At 37.6% G+C, this 22,052-nt stretch overlaps 1 protein-coding gene across 2 annotated transcripts in view; it reads right to left on the bottom strand.

The window, feature by feature from the left end:
* Positions 1 to 22,052, bottom strand: part of XRN2 (5'-3' exoribonuclease 2) — a 66,552-nt gene that overhangs the window by 19,542 nt on the left and 24,958 nt on the right. For both annotated transcript variants that reach the window (XM_052650527.1, XM_052650528.1), the window contains 11 exons: positions 21,915 to 21,959; positions 19,829 to 19,960; positions 17,171 to 17,289; positions 14,370 to 14,505; positions 13,131 to 13,238; positions 12,940 to 13,029; positions 11,905 to 11,977; positions 6,837 to 6,920; positions 5,673 to 5,770; positions 4,989 to 5,068; positions 4,372 to 4,428 (listed from right to left, as the gene is read on the bottom strand). In XM_052650527.1, coding sequence (XP_052506487.1) covers positions 4,372 to 4,428; positions 4,989 to 5,068; positions 5,673 to 5,770; positions 6,837 to 6,920; positions 11,905 to 11,977; positions 12,940 to 13,029; positions 13,131 to 13,238; positions 14,370 to 14,505; positions 17,171 to 17,289; positions 19,829 to 19,960; positions 21,915 to 21,959 — 1,022 coding nt within the window. The remainder of the gene's footprint in view (positions 1 to 4,371; positions 4,429 to 4,988; positions 5,069 to 5,672; positions 5,771 to 6,836; positions 6,921 to 11,904; positions 11,978 to 12,939; positions 13,030 to 13,130; positions 13,239 to 14,369; positions 14,506 to 17,170; positions 17,290 to 19,828; positions 19,961 to 21,914; positions 21,960 to 22,052) is intronic.

The raw sequence follows: 22,052 nt of genomic DNA, 5'->3' as shown, positions 1-22,052 counted from the left end.
CACTTGTTGCAAGAAACAGTAGAAACATTTGCAAAATCAAAAATAATGAACAGATAATCCACAGGGGAAAAAACACAAACCCTCCCTGTTGGAAGCCCCATATCCTGCTCGACTATTGTGTTTCTGTGAGAACGTAAAGAGTCACAACTTGAAACAATGTGATGGCTGTATATTCAGACTCAGACTTTTAATAAGTTGGGCCAAACCGCCTTTTTGAGTGTGTGTGGGTGGGTGTGTAGGTGTGGGTGGGTGTGTCTGTGTGTATGTGTCTCATCCAAAGCACACAAGTCTTCCTTCTGACAAAGCAATGTCTCTTCTAGGACTCTGGATATGCACCTAGTTTACATCTAAGGATGCTCATAACATCTGGATTCATAATGCTGAAAAACTGTAAAACCTAAGTGTATGGGCGAGTAGTGGACTGGTTAAAGAAACTATGGTTCTTTCTAAAAATGGTATCCTCGGAGACTTCCCTGGAGGTCCAGTGGTTAAGAATCTGTCTGCCAATGCTGGGGACGTGGGTTCCATCCCTGGTCCAGGAAGACCCCACATGCCGGAGGCAACCAAGCCTGTGCACCACAACTGCTGAGCCCACAACGCCCTAAACCCTGTGATCTGCAGCAAGAGAAGCCACCTCAATAAGATACCTGTGCAGCGAAACCAGAGAGCAGTCACTGCTCAGTACAACTAGAGAAAGCCCACGTGAAGCAAGGAAGACCCAGCGCAGCCAAAAATAAATTTTCAATTTTTTAAAGAATAACAAATAAATAGAAATTATATCCTCAATTGGCATTTCTTAAAATGTAGTAACAAAATACTTAATGACAAGGGGGAAATACAGGCAACAGACTAGACACACGTTCACCAGAAGGTTATTTGTACACGCAACCATTTCCAACCATTTCCTTTCCTTCTCTGTGCTTTTTTATATTCTCCAAAGATCCTCTGAAGATTACAGATTACAGTTGCAATCAGTGAAAAAGGGTTTTATTGAACTGGTTGATATTTTAGATAGCTAACTTTTTTTCTCTTCAAATAATGCCACTTAAAATAATTAGGGCCCATCTGTTACAGAAAAATTTTTGTTAAGTGTATATTTTAAGTACATAAAAATGGTTTCATTTATAATAAAGATGCTATAAGCTCAAGACCAGCTGAACAGCACTTCATTGACTCAATCTGTTCCTCTTATAAACTCACTCTTCACCATGACTGTTTTTATCTCAGATGTTCTCTACTCCAGGTGGCTTAGGGCAGGGCCAGGCACAACAGGCAATGTGAAAGGTTTAAGAGGGTGAGAGACAAGGTGGTAGGTAGGTATGTGGATTTGTTGGGGCTTTCTAGACACAAAGTAAACAGGGAAAATTGGTAATAAAGCAAGGCCTGCAACTGAAGTATCTCAGAGCAGTTCTCTTAGTGTCCGCAGGCCTTTTCAGCAGTTTACCAAACAAAATTTTCAGCATGCCTACTGTATACATGGTCTCTTGGTGGGCACAGAGGCACAAACAGTGCCCAACCATGGGGCCTGCCTCCTCTTCTAATAGGGGAGACAGACTGGAAAAGTTTAACAGTTTAGTAAGGAAGAAAGTGGAAAAGGCCACAACAGGCACAAGAAAGATGCTGATCAAAGCCTGTCACTTGCCTTCCACACAGGACCTTGTGAGTGTGGGCTAAATGCATGCATATGTGTGGCAGGGGTTCTTCACGGAGGGACCAACCTGGAGAGCAAGGAGGAGGCGTCCCTGCAGAGCTGTGGGGACCCAGATACACAGCACAGCTCCACCAAACTATGGCAGGAACCAAAGGTCTCCAAGGGGGGCAGTGGTTAAGAAAGATGAGAGAAGATTCAGTGGGAAGGTAGGTGGGATTTGGGGAAAAAAAAAAATCAGCTGGGAGAGCACTACAGTAATCCAGGAGAAGAGAATACAAACAGGCTCACTGGGAAAAGCCAGATATGAGAAATAATTGGAAAGAAAGACGGTTCCAGAGCCGTGGTATCAATACATGGAGTCACGTACCATGAGAGGTTGAAGTTCCTAAGTCTGGGCAATGGGGGAACAAGAGGTGAGGGAAAGATGGAGAGATGGTCAAGGAGGTGTGCGTGGGTGCAGGACACAGCAGCCAGTGTGGGCAGAGAGCCCAGGTGACACAGAGGGTGGCACTTGCTCCTCCAGATGGGAAGAAAACTGAGAATCAAACAGAGGTGTTATATATTTACAGTTACCAAAGAGCTACTGTAAAAATAGCAGGCCTGAGCAAGCTACAATGGTAGAAGAAGAGAAGGACGAGAGAAATTCAGGGAGATGGCTTAGCTCTACTCACAGTTAAACTACTACTATGTGGGAAGATTTATGGAATCAGAATTGAAAAAAAATTCCTAGGTCACAGTTGACTGTATTCTCTAAGAGTCCTTCCATGAATTTAAGACACTTCAATAACTTCTATAATGTATTTCCTCAATAAAACAGGTAAGAACTAACGCGATGGGGACAGGAGGTGAGGGAAAGTCCACTAAAGTGGACTCAAGCAGACAGTTTCTCAAATACGGACTCCAACACCAGATGCATGCAAACAGAGAAGGGGGGAATGCCAGGAGTCAACACAGACAGGAGTAACTGGCAGGGGGGACTGGAGGTTGCATGTTCAGATTTTTTGTTTATAAAGCAAGAACAACACTGGGATACAGAAGAAGCCCTGAAACAAACATCCAAAAAGCTAAAGTAAACTGCATCAGTCTCAGCATGACCCCTCAGAGAAAAGACTGAAAATGACCTCGTAAGAAAAGAGTTACTTTTGGTCTTTCAGGCATCTCCAGGAAATCAACTCAATTTTATTATGAAGTTATATTCAACATATACCTGAATGTACAGCTGGATTTGAGATTTCTTTTATAAATTTAACAATCTTGTGAAAACAATGGATACCAAATAACACCACAGGAAATTCAGGCTCAGAAATCACCATCACCATCATAACCAGGATTTGCCAACTCTGGAACTCTTCCTTGGGCAAGTCTCTGTCCTAATTAGAAAGTTAAGTAGAACTTACTATTTCTAGGGGGCTGAGAAGTAGGACCCTTGAAAACACACTGAGAAACTAAGGAGCACAGCAAACATGTGCCAATCCGGAGAGGACTGGTGGCAGTAACCGGCCTGAAGGTCTGCTGCAACAGGGACCCAGGGGTTAAACACAGAGTCCACGCTGGCTCTGCCAGAATCAGACTGTGGCGGACACAGGAACCTAGCTTATGATTCTGAATCCCACCTTTAACAAAAGAGCCAAAAGACAAAGAGCCAGAACAGATTATACACCAAGATAAACAAAAACTGTGGGTAAAGATAAAGGGTAAAGCAACTATATGCCAGTACAAATTAAGTTAAAAAATGATCCACCGGAAATTTAAGAATGGGGGTGGTGAGAGATGAAGGCAATTAATCTAGCAAGATTTTTCAAATTCACAAAGGATTTCTGTAAGTGAAAGCCTTCCTGGAATGGCAGCGGCTATCTAAATCCATTAAAGATGGGAAAATAAACATGCTTATACTTCACAATGAGAAATCTAAGTAAAATCCAAAATAGTCCCCAAGAGTGAGAGAAATAATAACGTGGGAAATAGTATTCAGGAACAGCTTTTTACAAAATCCTTGAGTTACTTGAACATTTGCCCTATTCTCATCTAAAGAGGGAGGGAAACAACAACATAAACCTTGCCGCCAAGATTAGGGATTCATACAGTAGTTACACAGATGCAGAGTAAGTTTGCTGATTTTTATTCTAAAGAGCCATATTATGTTTTACATACTTGGCAGAAAATGCTGTCACCATTGAGAAAATGAAGTATGAGTTTTCCACGTAGCAGAAATTAGCCCTTTAAAAGTTTATAATTGTTGATTTAAAAAAATATTCCACAAATTCATTCTATCTCATCTTAACCAAAATAAAGTATATTAAGAGCTCTGTTTTTTAACTCTACAGGGCCACAAATATAAATACAATTTATATTATGTTACAATACCCTGAAGCCATGTGGGCCTCCAGGGTGCAGAGGTCTGTTTGAACCTACACAGCACACAACTCCTGGAAACTCCTACTTTCTACCTCCCACCTCTCTAATCCAGGAAGAATTAGAGGTTGTTAGGGGAAACCAGAAAGCAGAGAAGTAAGCTTGTTAAGTCAGTAACCTTAACAATATACATAATTTAAAGTCAAGAGGCTCTACTGGGAGGTCTGCAACACAGGGACTCTCCAAATATCAAAGACTTGCTGGAATAATAGTTACCATTTCCCTGTGAATCACAGGTCTATTCTTAAACTTATTTGCAAGTTCAGAGCTGTACTCTGGGCAAATGTCAGGAATTTGGGGAAACTTACCTGATTACAGAGTTGTGTGTCAGATCCTTTAACACTGGAATAGGAGAACATACTACTCTAAAAAGAAACAAAAGAATAAGTTGTAACCTTTGGGAAAAGTGGAAACAAAGTGTTGCTATGTTTCTTGGGCTTTGAGAGAGAGAAATCACTAAACCAATAAAAAACAATATAATCATAGGTAACTTTTAAAAAGGGCCCTGTTTGTAATTTCACTAATAGAAAACAATTATGAACAAGGGGCTTATATCAGAATTTGTAAAGAATTCTGGTATAAGAATTCTTTATATTCTATAAACCAAAAGGGGGGCAGTGGGGGAACAGATAACTGGATAGAAAAATAGAACAGGTATTTCATAAATAAGGAACACCAAACAGTTGAGAGACAGGTACACAACAAGGTACATGACATCCTGACACTTTAATAAGATTATGAAAGTAATTTTGACCTTGTGGATTGCCTCAAGAGCTGGGCTCTGACCCCAAGTCCAAGGGTTTTATGTTGTTTTGTTTTCTCACTACTTTCTTATTATTTCTAGAAAATGAAACATTCAGGAAACAAAGTAGAAATGCTAACTAAACATCCTCCCACCCGCTCAATTATATACAATGATGCTTACTGATCTGGAAGAACCGCTTCCTCATCCAAAGAAAACTTCCCTTGGATCCCATGACATAGCTCAGGTGGTACATCCACTGACTGTGGGGGCAAAAAAAACAACCCAGTCCTGATGATACAGGTGAAAGAATGGAAAGCAGGAACTCAAACATGTTTGTTCACCAGTGGTCACAGGACTACCATTCTTAACACCCCAAAGGTAGAAACCAGGCAAGTTCCCATCAAGAGATGAGTGGACTAATGAAATGCAGTGTATACACAAATGAAGTATTATTCAGCCATTAAAAAAAAAAAGAAACACTGACATAAGATGGCTAAACCTTGAAAATTCTGCTAAATGAAGTGAGCCAGACATGGGAGGACAAATACTGTATGATGTGACCTAGGGGAGGTGTCAAAATTAGGCGACTCCATAAAATCAGCAAGTAGCAGAGAGGTTCTGAGAGGCTGGGGGCAGGGAAGGATGTAGAGGAGTGTTTAATGCTGTCTGGCGGGTACAGCGTTTCTGATCAAGAAGATGCACAACTTTGTAAATGATCTTAATGCCACAAAATTACACACTTAAAAATGCTCCGAATGGTAAATTAGGTTTATATTTGGCCAACACTGTAAAAATGCATTCCTGATTAAATAATCAAATGAATACACTGTCAAGAAACACATCATGATGGAAAAGAAACCATACCTCTGTGGAACCTGTCTTGTACAGCTCTAAAATGAAGTCGTGCAGTGGGTGATGTTTCCCAACAAATAAGACGTCACCTCCAAGACTGTTTCTTCTGGCTGGGGGGAACGCGGGACAAGATCAAACTTATATCCACAAGAGCAATTTTTATTATGAGACCAAAATTAGGAGATGCATCTAAATTTTTAAAGCTTTATTATAGGGACTTCCCTGGTGGACCAGTGGTTAAGAATCCAACTGCCAGTGCAGGGTGCGGGTTCGATCCCTGGTCGGGGAAATAAGCCTGAGCACCACAACTAGAGGGCCCAAGCGCTACAGCAAAAGATCCTGCCTAATGCAACCAAGACCCTATGCAGCCAAATAAATAAATGAATGCTTTTTAAAAAACTTAATTATAGAGTTTGAGAGAAAATAACAAGAAGAGGCCTAAATTTAGGTGATGTGCCTCTGCAGAAGAAAAAACACTTTGACAATAAATAAGGTTTCAAAAATCAATGACTATCAAAAAAAAATTTTAATCTCAAAAAAACTTTAAAAATCAATCACTATTGGGAAAAAAAAGTCACTAAAAGATACCTGCACATAGAATTGCAAGATTTTATTTATGTAGAACTCAATTTCTTATAAGACATAAATATTCCCCAAGGAAATACAAATTGTATAATCTGAGAACAAAAATTATCCTAAGGATGGCTGATAAAATAATTCATATTGGTTTATTACACTGGTATTAAATTTTCCAGTTGAACCCAACCTTGCAATTTCGTAATATTTTAACTATCAGTATAATGACAAAAATCCCACTTGTTGCGAAAAATAACATTTCAAGTTAACAATCTGAGAGTAAATGCCTGCAACTCATCTTAACCTTCAAGCAAAATTATTATAATCTGGGAGGTGGGGGAAGATGAAGGGAAGAAAGGAGATGGAGGAAATCAAACACTTATAACTTAAAAACTTTCAATTTAATTTACTATTTAATTACTACTCAAGGTACAGGTAGTATTAATTTTAAGAAACTAATTTTTGTTACAAAGAAGTAAAATCAATGATTTATGCCTCCTTTATGAAAAAGTTGACAAATGAAAAAAAAAAGGTCTAATTTATAAGCAAACATGAAGCCTGTGTCACACAGACTGTGCCGCCCGGTGGGCACGGTCTTACTCTCTTCAGGGGTGAGGTCCGGGTACACCTCTTCCAGGGCAGCACGCAATCTCCGCTCGTCCACAAACGGCAACAGAGCCACACCTGGGGACACAAAAGCACACCAACCGCCCCAAGTATTAGAGTCACCTCAATGTCAACTGGTCCAAATGGACATTTCTAGTAGAATATTCCCACAAACATAAAAACATCTTAGAATTGAACTATTTCGTCAAAATTCAAATGTAGAAGAAAAAAACCTCCAATTTTCCATTGTTAAAATGGCTCATATGGAAAACCATCTTTGATCTTAACTCTGTGATAATAAAAATTTTACGTTAAAAGAGTACTTAAGATAGCAGCTTGTTCTCATCTTCCTTATAATTATAAGATGGCCTTGGGCAAGTTAGTCAATTCCCCAAAGGGCTTGGGCTTATCCTTTCATCATTCTAGAACCTTGGATTCTTTTATAAAACAAGATCATTCAACAAAAGTATATAGAAGTTCTATCACATTTTAAAACCTAATAATTAACTTACACAAAAATTTTAGAGATTTGTTTGCTTTAATAACTTGGGGATGGTAGAAGAGATGTTAATTTTCAGGCTAAAAATTGTCCTCTGGAGTGTGATAGAATTAAGGTCATTGTTTTAGCTAGACCATGTGCATCATCTTCAAAGAAGCACACCAGTAAATGCAGGATCCATTACTAGAAAAACATATGAAGCTTTTGAAGCATAGTAAGTTATGCTGTCTATAGTATAAATAGTATCTTTGACAAATAAAAAACTTAAATAGCAAAGAGAAATGCACAGTTTTGAAACTACTGCCATTCAAAACTGCTGCATTTATGATTATTCCCTTTAAAATGATTAGAAGTGGAAAGTTTCCAAAGTTGTCATTAATGATGTAGCTGCCATATTTTCAAAGTTAAGAAATGTGTTCAATTGTACCACCTACTAAGGAGAATACATATATATTTTTTTAAGTTAAAAAGAAACTAAGTTCTAGTGTGAATTTCATAGGGTCAAAAAGCTGATAAACACTTAGATGGAAAAAAACTTCCGAGAGTTGTTTGAGTTTAGGTAGTCACACACATAAGTTACCATGAAAAGCTAAAACACTACCTAGCTTTCATTTTCTACCTACTAGATTCAGGATCTAAACAAATTATGAGAGATTTTCCTACGATATCAACTCCAGAAGCAAATAGTAAGCAATTTGCAGTGCTAATGACAGCAATATGGTTAATAAGTAACAAACAAGACCTACTGGCCAGTGGAAGAAAGAATACTTTGCACCCAGGTATGAAGATGGTGGTGCTCGAGAATGAAATGATAGTAAAAACGACAGCAGTGGTGACTTTTTCCTGAGCACTTATATCCAATGGCTCATTTAATCGTCTCAACAGCCCAGAAGCAGTCCAAATGGCGGTAGTATTTAGGTAAAAACAGTGGTCACACTTTCCAGGTTCTGATCTTACTTCTGACACTGTGTGACTCTGATCAAATAACTTATATTCTGTTCATATAAAAAACACATTTGAAATACCTGTTATATTATTACATATAGTATTTGTATGGTCAACAAATGTTGGAAATATACCCAGATAAGTTTTATCCTCTATCATTTTAGATGTACTCAATTTAGGCAAGAACTTAACTAAGTATTATCGTTACTTTCCATAAGTTTTAAACACATGTATGGAGGAAAAAACTATACCTCCTAACAGTAGTAAGTTTTACCTCAAGAAAGGTATATTCTTGGTACAGAGTCTACTAAGTGAAAATATTTATATAAGATAAAAAAATATTAAAGGTCTGAGTTAAACCCATGCTGGGACTGCCCAGGTGGTGCAGTGGTAAAGAATCTGCCTGCTGATGCAGAAATGGGTTCGATCCCTGGGTTGGGAAGATCTCCTGGAGAAGGAAGGCAACCCACTCCAGCGTTCTTGCCAGCAGAATCCCATGGATAGAGGAGCCTGGCGGGCTACAGTCCAGTGGGGGGTCCCAAAGAGTCGGACACGACTAAGCATGCACGCATGCAAACCCACCCTAAAATTCATCTGGAATCTCAAGGGACTCAAAACAATCTTGACAAAGAAAAATAAGTTAGAGGACTCCAATCTCCTGATTTCAAAACTTACTGCAAAGGTACAGTAATTAAAACAGTATACGGTACTGGCATCAGACAGACAATCACCAATGGAACAGACAGCCCAGGAATAACTCCTCCACAAGACCACTGAGTGGGGAAAAAGCAGTCTTGTCAGCAACCAGCACTGGGAAAACGGATATCCACACACAGAAGAAAGAAGCTGGACTCTTATGTTACACCATATACAAAAATAAACTCAAAATGGCTCAAATGTCCTAAATGTAAAGAGCCAGAACTATCAAGCTTTTAGAAGAAAACATACAGAGGAAGCTTCAATGACACAGGGCCAGGCAGTGATTTCTTAAGACACCAAAAGTAAAGGCAGGAACAACAGAACACTCCAACTAAAACTGGACGTCACCAAAATTAAGAATGTCTGTGCATCAGAGGACACTATCAACAGAAGGAAAAAGAAAACACACAGAATGGGAGAAAATATATGCAAATCATGTATTTGATAAAAGATTAGAGTCTGGAACATACAAAAGACATCTACCATACAGTACCAAAAACCCAAGTCAAAAATGGGCCAAGGACTTGAACAGACAATTTTCCAAAAAAGATACAGGAATAACTAATAAGCAAATGAAAACAATGATCAATATCACTAATCACTAGGAAAATGAAAATAAAAACCACAATGAGACACTGTTTCACACCCATCCAGATGGCTACTATCAAAGGAAACAGAAAGCTACTATCAGTAAGGATGTGGAGAAGCTGTAACTGATGCACACTGCCTGACCTTTCCTCTGGCTAATTTATACTATAGTAATAGCAGGTTGTCTGCATGTTTATGTATTTACTTACTCGTTTAACACACACTCACATAAATACACTTATATTTTTATTTACGATTTCCTATTCTCCTATGTCTCCTCTCCCTGTTACTCCTCCACAAAGCATCTTCAAAAGCAACCTAAATCCCAATCCATGTGTGTAACACAATATGCCCACACAGCACTGCACCTGCATAGCCCCAAGCAGTGGGCTGCACTTCCCAGTACCATTCTGTTCAAGTTAAGAAATTCCAGTTACTGCGCAAGTCAACTCTAAAATCTCATAAAATAATTATTTCAATTGGTAAATTATTACTTATTCCCCTTTGTTCCACAATTCTGAGTTATTTTACTGATCTTCTGCACCACAGAGAATAATCAAGGGAAAAGGTTTGAAAAATGGTAGTACTAAACACATTTATCATTCCAGAAAAATAATGGTGGAAGAAGAAGTTAAAATGACTTGTTGAAAGGGACTTTGATGGGAAACAACAGCTGGCTTAGTGTGTTTGAGACTTTCTTGTGTTCTACTGTTATTACACATTTTTTGAATACTAAATTATCACCTTAAATTTAATACTAATTTTTACTGCCCTTATTTCTACAAAGTCTGTGAACAGAAGGAATGAGAAAATAATATACAGACAAATAAACTTTAAGTGATGATCAATGTTAAACATTTAAACTAAATGTTTAATATATTTTTCAAAAGAGTGTAAGTAAATCTCTACATGGATACTCTTGAGTGTTTCTATTAATACATCACCAAGCAACTTCATAAGGCATCAATGACTAACAAGAGCCAAGTCCCAGGCTCCATTAATTAATTCAAAGAAGATAAAAGATAAAATAATTAATTTGTCTCAACCTGATTTACTGTTTATCATAATGTGACTATTAAAATTACATTAATCATGGCTAATCCCAGTTTGGATGGCAAAATATAGAAAATTCTTTCATCCCGTAAGTCATTCAGTTCAGTTCAGTCACTCAGTCATGTCCGACTCTTTATGACCCCATGGACTGTAGCACACCTGGCTTCCCGGTTCATCACCAACTCCCAAGCTTGCTCAAACTCATGTCCATTGAGTTTGTGATGCCATTCCACCATCTCATCCTTTGTCGTCCCCTTCTCCTCCCACTTTCAATCTTTCCCAGCATCAGGGTCTTTTCAAATGAGTCAGTTCTTCCTATCAGGTGGCCTTCAGCATCAGTCCTTCCAATGAATATTCAGGACTGATTTCCTTTAGGATTGACTGATTTGATCTTCATGCAGTCCAAGGGATTCTCAAGAGTATTTTCCAACACCACAGTTCAAAAGCATCAATCCTTCAGTGCTCAGCTTCCTTTATGGTCCAACTCTCACATCCATTCGTGACTAGTGGAAAAACCACAGCTTTGACTTTTGTTGGCAAAAACCTTTGTTGGCAAAGTAATGTCTCTGCTTTTTAATATGCTGTCTAGGTTTGTCATAGCTTTTCTTCCAAGGAGCAATTGTCTTTTAATTTCATGTAGTCACCATCTACAGTGATGGTTATAGCCCAGCACTGGAGCACAAGAAAATAAAGTCTCTCACTGTTTCCACTGTTTCCCCATCTATCTGCCATGAAGTGATGCGGCCAGATGCCATGATCTTCGTTTTCTGAATGTTGAGCTTTAAGCCAACTTTCTCACTCTCCTCTTTCACTTTCATCAAGAGGCTCTTTAGTTCCTCTTCAGTTTCTGCCATAAGGGTGGTGTCATCTGCGTATCTGAGGTTATTGATATTTCTCCCAGCAATCTTGATTCCAGCTTGTGCTTCATCCAGCCCAGGATTTTGCATGATGTACTCTGCATGTAAGTTTAATAAGCAAGGTGACAATATAAAGACTTGATGTACTCCTTTCTCAGTTTTGAACTAACTGTTGTTCCATCTGGCTGTAACTGTCACTTCCTGACCTGCATACAGATTTCTTAAGGGGCAGGTAAGGTGGTCTGGTACTCCCATCTCTTGAAAAATTTTCCACAGTTTGTTGCGATCCACACAGTCAAAGGCTTTTGGCATAGTCAATGAAGAAGCAGCAGATGTTTTTCTGGAATAAGTCATGTTAGTATACAGTTTTATCAGAAAGAGAAAATTATCTTAACAAAAAGGAATACTGTCTAAATTTTACCTTGCCATGCATACTTCTTCCCATTCAAATCAATAGCAAAATCTTCAGGGTAGAAGTCAATTATACTAGAATCCTATAGCAGGGAGACAAATACAGATTCAAAAAGTGAAGTCACACATTTCTGTTATGAAAAATTTGATATAAAACTTTTGATCATGCTATCATGCCTGATAAGAAAACAAGCTTTCCTTTTAAAATAGTATTCTTTAAACAGCAGGTCCAGGGGGAAAAAATCAACAATTTTAAAAGATAAAAATAAAAGATATTAACACAGAAGAATTTTAGAGTGGATGTCTGTGGATCCAGTGTAGAATGAAGAATTTATAGAGAACCCTGTTTCCCAGCTGTGCCTCACTCCTCCTCACACACAAGATTAGCTAGGAGGGGATTCCAGGTGTGCCAGTCTTAGGTCTGGCAGCCACTACAAAGGCCGGAACAAACAAAAATAATGGCTTACAGGTAGGCGGGGAACAGAATAACTGTTTTAAGAATGTCTTCAAAATACAAATGCATTTTATTTACTAAGTAGGGTACTGACAGCCAAGAAAAGCAGAAAAAAATAATAATGTAGTGAAAAATGTACAGAAGAACTCAAATACTTGCACTGTTTCTGTACTTCACTCTTTTAACTATGAAATGCAACTGTGACTCATGTTAGTAAAGTGTATGACAAAAACCCAGTTACACACTTAAAACACCAAGACTCATGGCAAATATATCTCAGAATATATCGGATACATCATTTTGAATTTAACATTAATACAGTAACATGTTGATAATATAGAATAATTTAAATTTGGCTAATCTGTGAACAACTCCAAACATTTACTCTCTCAAGCCAGACAGCAAAGTTTCTGTATCATAAGAAAAAAAAAACCATCACTAACACGAATCAAGAACAATTCTTAAGTTTACTATTTAGATATTAAGAAGTTTACTTATTTAGCAGGTTGAAGAAATAGAATGCACTTGTTATTTTGCAAAATAATAAACGTGTCTAAGACTTGCGGGGGGCGGTGGTAGGGAGAGACTCACTGGATCACTCATGAGCTTCCGCCATGATGGAGGTAGAAAGTTACCACTCGCAGCTGGAAAAACCCCCATAAGTTGTTCCAGTGGTTTAAACTATTAAAAACAAAACAAACAAAAAACTTTAACATATGACACACAATTTTGATCTAAGCCAAAATTCTACAAATTTTATGGCTCTAAATGGCTCAGCTTACCGGTTTGGTACCCTTCTCAAAATCAGAAGGCATGTCTGCAATCCCTTCGAAGTCTGAAGCGAATGGTGCATAATGGAATGGGTAATACCACTTCCAGGACGCACAGCCCTGGAATCATTCAAAACAGCAAAGCCACAAATCTATGTTAATGATATACACAGAAAACCAAAAAATATTAGGCTATTAATCTATAATATTCTATTTACAAAACATATGATTTCTAGTAGATAGTCCACGTATTAATTTTTCCATGAGTTCTAAAAGTTATTTTGATTCAATTTGAACCTTTCACTTCATATCAATGACCCCTTTATTTTAAAAAATACTGCAAAACATCTTTAAAATCAGTAGTTAATATCAAATTTTATATTCACAAACACAATTTGGTGAAATTTTTGTCCTTCAAATGTGTTTGGTGGTATTTCTTTACAACTCTAGAGCTTCTGGTTAAAATGAAGAACAAAAGTGTAGCTGACACTGAGCCTACAGATGGAGAAGAGACATCACCATGATTGACAACAAAACCAGCAAAAGCTTCATTTGAGAATTCCCTAGATTTTCAGTGAGAACTTTCTTTTTCTTGTAAAAATATTCAATGATATGTATTTTGACTCTGTGCCTGGTGAATTAATCTTTGTAGGAGTAAAACACTATATTAAAATATTCTATAGTTGATACTTAACACATTACTTTCTACTAATTACAGATCACAACAAACTGAACTTGCTTCATTCTACAAACACAAAACCAGATACTAACTATGAGTTACAACCCCCATGTCTACCTAACTTCTCACCAATCTGACATCCCAATTACCAAAGGCTTTAAGTCAGACTTCAAGTAACATCATTACTTTACATGGAGGAAATGGTATCATTCAAATTCCTTTCCAATTCTTACTAGTATTTTCCAGGCTTTCTCTTTTGTTCTGTAATTTAGTGACCATCTAATAGTTGCTCGGTTATTTTTTTTTCTTCCAATTCATTTAGTGACTACCTATTAGCTATTCAGTTGTTTTTTTATTCCAATTAAAAAAAAACACTAAACTGTAGTCATTTGCAAGACAAAGCATACTCAACAACACTCCTTTATGCTGAAATTCTTTAACAAGAAAAATTAGTTCTGAATACACATTAATGAGCTTTGGAAACAAATACTAGGCTCAATAACACACATTATTACAAAAATTATCTTTCTAAAATGATCAGCTAGAAATTTAGAGGAAAATATCCTTTGTACCTGGTAATAATATCGTAGAACCCAGCAGAGTCCTTCAACATAAGACTGAACAACTTTACGTCGGAATTTTTCATCTGCTGCATCAACATCAAATTTGTTCTTGTAGTATCGCTGTTTCCAACCAGCTTCCCATAACCTACAAACCAGGCAAGATCAGTTTATCCTGATTCAATATGGTAACTGTACACCTATTTATCACCCCGATCAACTTATATCTAATGTCCAGGTGAAATGTAAATGAGTTCAACAGTAACGCTAGCAAACACAGTTCATTTAACTATTTTCTAAAAACTCCACTTTCACAGGATTTATTACCAACTTAAAGAAGTTAAACATCAAAAATTCAAAACACTGATTCCAGTAAGATCATTCTAAAACTACATTTTAAAAAAGGATCATCACTTATGCTAAAGTAGATATGTAACAGGGTTTCCTGGGTAGCTCAACTGGTAAAGAATCCGTCTGCAATGCAGGAGACCCTGGTTTGATTCCTGGATCAGGAAGTTCCCCTGGAGAAGAGATAGGCTACCCACTCCAGCGTTCCTGCCCGGAGAATCCCCGTGGACAGAGGAGCTGGTGGGCTACAGTCCATGGGGTCACAAAGAATCGGGCATGACTGAGTGACTAAGCGCAGACACATAACACTTGTTTGCCTGAATTTTTATATTGTTTTACATGCTTTTGGACCGTGGAATAATTCTAAAACTACATTTTAAGATTCAAATACTGAATATATTTTTATATAGTTCAAGTTCCTCAGTTTATTAGGATATATTTAAACTGCATAAATAAAGTCAATTAAACTACTTTGAAAAAAAAGATTTGCTATGGGTAATTCTTTTAAAGGTAAAACACAATTTATAAAATAATAATCTAGAAACCAGGCAGAAACTTGGTATAGCTAATCTATACTCTTTATGCTTGGGCATCTTAAAGCTAAGAGTTAAAGGGAAGGACATGCATGCACATGTACATATGTATATATGCATGTTCTGGTAAAACACAGAAGCAGGCCAATCAATTCACTAAGTTATCATTAATTACTAAACATACAATGAGAAGAACCACAAAGTACTGACTTCTCATTCTGAGAGATTAAAACATTTTCTTGAAAGAACACAAAGAAGCCAAAATAATTTTTCTTTTCATCAGGACAGATCTCAAGATGCTTCTACAGTAAGGCCACTTTCTACCATGTGCCAGACCTTACAAATTAACTGCAGTCATGTTTCAGAATACAGGTAAGCCCTTTCCAAAGTTCACTTTACACTACTTGGCTTGTGCAAAAGACCTCCATCAATGCCTGTTTTCCCTAAGTGAAAGAAGTGCAGAGACGATTTCGTTTTTTTTTAAAAAGGCAGAAAGTAGGAATCTCATTTAGCCCGTTTGTTTTCAGGGTGCACCCTGGGAGTGGGAGCAGCCCTGCCAGCTCCTTCCTCAGGAGCCACACTCAGCATCTGAGCATCAGTCGTCAGAGCTGTGAGCTGTGTCTGTGAGCAGCTGGGCCGGATCTCCATTTATTTTGTGCAGCAAAATGCGACCTGGGGTAACTGGTTCTTCACTATATGCCATTCTAGCTATGAAAGGTTTCATAGCTACACAAAGGATTCACAGAACATCAATCTGGAGAAATATCTCTATTCATGATGTAGATTATCACTATCATACAAAAGACAGTAAGAAAATAAATGCTAAGAATCCCAAGCATTTCTTGATAGAAGCATTTCCATCATGATTATTCCCAGCACCAAAATTAAACAATAAAATACTAAATAAATCAAGTTTACTATTAAGCTAGCATTAATTAGTTTACTATTAAGCTAGCCAGATCATGACGACTTCATAGTAAGACAAAAAACACTCAAAGAGGAAAATCCATTGTTACAGAAGCAGAGGACAAAAACTCAGGTAAGGTAAAAGTACGATGACACATCATCACAGACTGCAGTATCCGACATCAAAGGTTGTTTGGAAAATGCAGAACCACATATGACATTTGTGAGGTTTCTAATCATAAACACAAACACACCATCCATAATCTATATAAGAAGCATGAGCTTCTTTTGTGCATGCTTTTGGACCATTATTGTTCACTTAACTTTGGACTATATTATTTTGCTAAATTATTAATGAGTTACATTTATTGAGACTGTTGGCCTTTTGCACTTGGGAGTCTAGGATTCAAGCTTAGATTTAATTATAAAAGAGGTTATTTAATCTCTGATCTGGACAAATGAAAGAATCAAAGTTTCCCATCATAAATATTAAGTATACAGTTAAAGGGAAACTCCTCTGTCATGAAATAGAACTGTACATATACAAATCTGTGGTTTTTAAAAATATACCTATTTCTTAACCAAATGATTTCTGCATATTTCATCCTGAGGAAGAAACTTTTCAACTGAGAAGATTAAAGCAAACTATATCAAGTATCCAAGTGTTACTGAACTTTCTGGGTTAAGCAGCCTGAAAATTTAATCCCCACAGAGTAACATTCAGAACACATAGTCAGAGCTAAGCACCTCATGCCTAGCCTATCTAGCGCCTGGTCTCAGAGGAAAAGTGGCTTGGAGGATGAGAACCTGCACGCATACTAATCTAGATACTTAGGTTTAACAGCTATAGCTTACATATCTCACTGGAATTTACTGACTATCCTAACCCTCCACATTAATTACTGGTGGATAAAAAGATCACAGGCAAGCAACTGAAGGCACTGCTTCTTTGAGCTAAATAGCATTAATTAGACCACCTCTATTTCAGCAATTTGCTAACAAAGTGCTACCCAAAAATAGCCTCACCTGACGTTATCCTCTGGCTCAGGTTCACTGTCACTGTCCTCCACTTTTCGTTTAATTCCTCCTCTCGGAGATGGGGAGCCGTCAGAAGTGAAACTCGTATTAGGAGAGACTGAAGGACTCTGCAGACAATTATGACATTACAGAGGAAGGATTTGATTATTCATTTCACAAAAGAAGCTACATCCCACTGCTTCTACCAGCATGCTTCATGGTAATACCTTATTTAAAGCTGTTATTTTTTAAACCTGTTAAATAGATATGGTGAATATATTTAGAAAGCATAAAGACTGATTCTGGCCTATTGTACTTCTCCCCAAAAAGAGTAATATGGTACGAAGCTTCCTATGCTTAAATGAATTTGAACGTTCTTAGGACAAAAACTGCTTCAAAAGAAAAATTGAATTTTATAGATTTTTAAAATTATTACTTAAATATTTCTTTTCTTTGGTAATTCCCTGATCTTACAAATTCACAGTCACTTTCTTCTAATCAAACGGCAAAACTGTAAAGGGGTGAAAAGATAAATATATAAATTAACAACATATAAAATAGCCAAGCAGGTGAAAATGAATTTAAATGTTATGTGTTCAACCTAGCATAGTATAACCACTCTGGAAAGCAACAGTTTAGTAATAAGACTCAGCCAGGTAACTATTAAATTATTAAATATTTTATATACACTGCTTTAAAATTCAATGTACAAATAAAAATCTACTGGTCATCTCAGAAGAATATACATTAGTATTTCAAAGACTTGGATACCAGTTTAAATTCAGTGTTCTCTTCTCTACGTACCTAACTCAATGAGGATAGGCATACCCTACAATACTTTAATATTTAACTAAAAATTAAAATCTTCTGCAACTTTAGTTTCAAGTGAACAAAAACATATGCAGCAGAAAAGGTTTTCACAGTAAAGGTTTTGTTAGTGAAAATCTATTAGATATTTTGAGTAAATTGAACTTTTTAAATTGAGAAGTTCAGGAGGCTATTTTGATGAAACTGTAAAATCTGAGCATAAAGGCAGTTCAAACCATAGGCTAAGAAAGTCTGTTACAACAAAGCAAAATTACATTTCACATGGAGTTTGTTTTAAAATGTAGAATATAATAACCCTTTGTTTTAAAATGTAGAATATCAACTTTACTCATGATACTGTATGGCCAGGTGTCACAGGTGACAGAGTTTAGACCTAACGCCTCCCTGATGTTAAGAAACAGCACTCCATCATCAACACGGTGCTGCCAGTCACGTTCAGGTCCACTCTGTGGGGACCGTAGCCATTGTGCTCTTCAATGACAAACATCAGTTTCTTCTGTCCTACTCAAGAGTCTCACTGCAATTCCTTCCACTGACCCTCCGCAGCTCACTGTTAATGGTGCAAGTAATAAGACAAGAAAACAAAGAGCAAAAAGAACAGATACATGTATATGTATGAACAGCTGAATTTAACTAGAAACCAACACACTGTTAACCAACTATACTCCAATATAAAATAAAAATAATACTAAAAAATAAATAAATAAAAATAAAAAAAACAAACCCACAACAGTAAGGCAAGCTTCTTTTCTCGGAAGATGAAAAACCTTGTTTCTTCAATTTCAAATCTAAGGTCCTAAAACTTCTCATTGTGAATTAATAGGGATATAAATTCAGTCTCTTGACATGGCAAAATTTCCACATGTAGGATTGCCCTACAATAAAGAACTTGAACATCAACAGGATAACTAATAGGAATAATAAAACTTAAATATCCAAAGTTACACAATTTCCTTGAATTCATCATAGTAACAAGTTACGTATCTTTTTTCCCTGCACAGAGTTCTCTTTCTCTCAGGCCTGCTAGACTGAAATAAGCAATAGCTTCAATCATCTGCTGTCTGTCTGTGTTAGCTCATGGTCTATTCCCTCATCCCTGCTTGCTGTCTTGCCATGTGCCCTGGGCTCTTGAGTCTTTTGTCAATACAACAGAAAGCTAATGGGCAGAGTACAGCCTTGCCAGCTGAGATGATCTGCTCCGGCAGTCTGGATTACAAAGTTCAAACATGGAGGGGTATCACAAGGCAAATCGATTTAGTTCCTGAGTTTACAAACAGGGACCAACTAGAATTTCGGTAGTGAGAGCTACCTTAAAATAGATACTTGGATCTATTCCATGACTGAATCAGAGATCGAGAGTTTAGGCAGTAATGAGCACCTGTACTTAACAGACTGAGGAATACCATTCTATAAAATGCCCTGGAAGAAAGGGGAAATTAGGTAGCAAAACCCTCCCTCCTCTCTTGCCCCAGCTATGAGACATGTGGATGTTCCGTCATGCTTCCACCACCATCACCATCATGCCTTGGGGAGGAGCTGGAAACACTGAGGCCCATGTTCATTACAGAAACACTGCAGCCACTAAGCCATCTTATTTACATGCATTTTTGTTCCTTTCACACCATTTAGGTATTTTCATATTTCATATTCACATTTAGATCATTTCATATTGATAAAGGCAGATTTAACAGAAATAAAAATATCCCAAGGCAAAAGACATTGAGAAAAGCTGTAAAACAAAAAACACCTCCAGGCTACATGATCAAATTCACACACAACTACAAGGGGCACCTGGTAAGCCACCACCCTTTCACGCTACATGAAAAGTGAGTCCCTTACCAAATTATTCTGCATCCTCATTTCATAAGCTGCTTGTCTTGGATTACTGGCCACTTGAGATCCTGGTGAGCTTCTTGAACCAAGCGCATGAGGGGTTAATATTCCACCAGGAGAGAAAGATGGTTGATCTCTCTAAAATAAATGAAGACAAACGAATGTAGAAATTAAAATCAAACCACAACACAACTGCATGACAGGGTAAAAAAGAGGGCAATGGAAAGAGACCCCACTATAAGCATGTAAAAGATGAAATGTTCTGTTAACATTCAGGGTTGTTTACACTTTGATATGATGGTAACTCACCCTGTAAACAGTCTGATAGCAACTCTGCTCTAAAAGTTCATATAATTCATTGTTCTGGTACATACATGTGACGTTTGAGAATAGCCATCGTCACATTCAGTTCCACTCTATGGAACTATTCAAGTCTCAGGCTGTTCTACTACATTTATTTACAATTTCTCTACACGTTCAAGACATAATTCTAGTCAAATAAAAATAACAAATAACATTAACATTTTACCTTAATGGTTAAAAAAAAAAGTCAAGAGTTTGATTTGTACTTAGGAAATACAGCTTTTATTCACTCTTCATCTTGCTAGAATTTAACTCTTTATTGCCAATCAGAGCTATGACAACAGCTATAACAGATGACAGCTATGACTGACAGATGTTTTAAAAACAAATACTGACTGAAAGAAAATAATCATACAGAGTATGGACTATTATGGATAGAATAAATAAGCTGCAAGGATATACTGTACACCACAGGGAACACAGCCAACATTTTATAATAACTGTAAATAGATTATAACCTTTAAAAACTGTGAATCATTATGCTGTACACCTGAAACTTACATAATATTGTATATCAACTATGAATGAGTGAGTGAGTCACCTAGTCGTGTCCAACTCTTTGTGACCCCATGGACTATACAGTCAATGGAATTCTCCAGGCCAGAAAATTGGAGTGGGTAAGCCTTTCCCTTCTTCAGTTATCAACTATACCTCAATTTAAAAAACTAAGAAAATAGAAAGCAGTAACCAAACAGGCTTCTCCCCAGATCTAAGTTGTTTGGAACTAATTCAGCAATAAATTACTCTTCTCCTTTCTAGGTTCCTGAAATTGATCAAACCCAATAAAATCTGAAAATTAAAGGCAGTCCCTCAACTCCATTGAGTTTAGAATCTAGGAAGGATGACAAGAATCACAAGAGGTAAAGGAAAGGCCTGCTCAACCCAGGCACCAGCCAGGCAGCAAGGGAAGCCATGGAGAAGGTGAAGTGTGCACAGATGGGAGGAGGAACCTTTGGACGAGCCAACAGGGGCCAGGCTTGGGGCAGGGGCAGCCTGGCTTGTTTAGAGGATGTTGAGAAGACAGGAAGGGAGGAGCTGGCAGCAGGAACTCGACCAGACACCAGTGCACTCTGCAAGCCAGACTGAGAATGGACTCTGAGGGGGACTAAAGAGTCACTGCTGATTTCTGAGCAGAGAAACAACAAAACTGCAGGTAGCTATCCTATTCTGTGGGCTTCCCAGATGGCACAGCGGTAAAGAATCCACTCGCCAAGCAAGAGATGTGAGTTCGATCCCTGGGTCAAGAAGATCCCCTGGAGAAAGGAATGGCGACCCACTCCAGCACTCTTGCCTGGAAAATCCCATGGAAAGAGGAGCCTGGTGGTTACAATCCACAGAGCTGCAAAAAAATCGGATGCAACTGAGCATGCATGCATCCTATTCCAGGAAGATTAACCTGATGAAGTTAAAAGACAGAGCACAGTGACTTCAAGGGGTACCAAAGGTTGACTGCTTTTATTAAAAACACAATAATAATAACTGATTATTGTAAAAAACTCAAATAACTAAGTACCACCTGCCCCTCCTGCCCATCAAGTATTCCCTTCAGACTCGAGACAGTGCTTAGATAGGACTCCTTTAAAATCAATACCAGGCAGGAAGGCAGTTGGGTGGGTACCATGTCTCTAACGAGATCCTACTGGGTAAAAAATAAAAAGCTACTGTAATGAACACCTTCCTCCCAAATTGTAAACTTATAGCACTGCCAGTCTTATGAGTTAGAACTCACCTTCATTCTCTTTCTTTTTTCTTTCTGTCGTCTTCTAAAACTGTCCTAAAAGTATAAAATCCACATATTCTGTCAAATAATTACACAAAAATGTAAGAGTTAAACATTACCAGGAATGATTCGAGAGACAATTTAAGT

This window comes from Budorcas taxicolor, chromosome 13 (genome assembly GCF_023091745.1).
Source record: "Budorcas taxicolor isolate Tak-1 chromosome 13, Takin1.1, whole genome shotgun sequence".
In the NCBI taxonomy this organism is placed as follows: Eukaryota; Metazoa; Chordata; class Mammalia; order Artiodactyla; family Bovidae; genus Budorcas; species Budorcas taxicolor.
The sequence above is the reverse complement of the archived record's forward strand: the minus strand, read 5'-3'. Positions and strand labels throughout refer to the sequence as shown.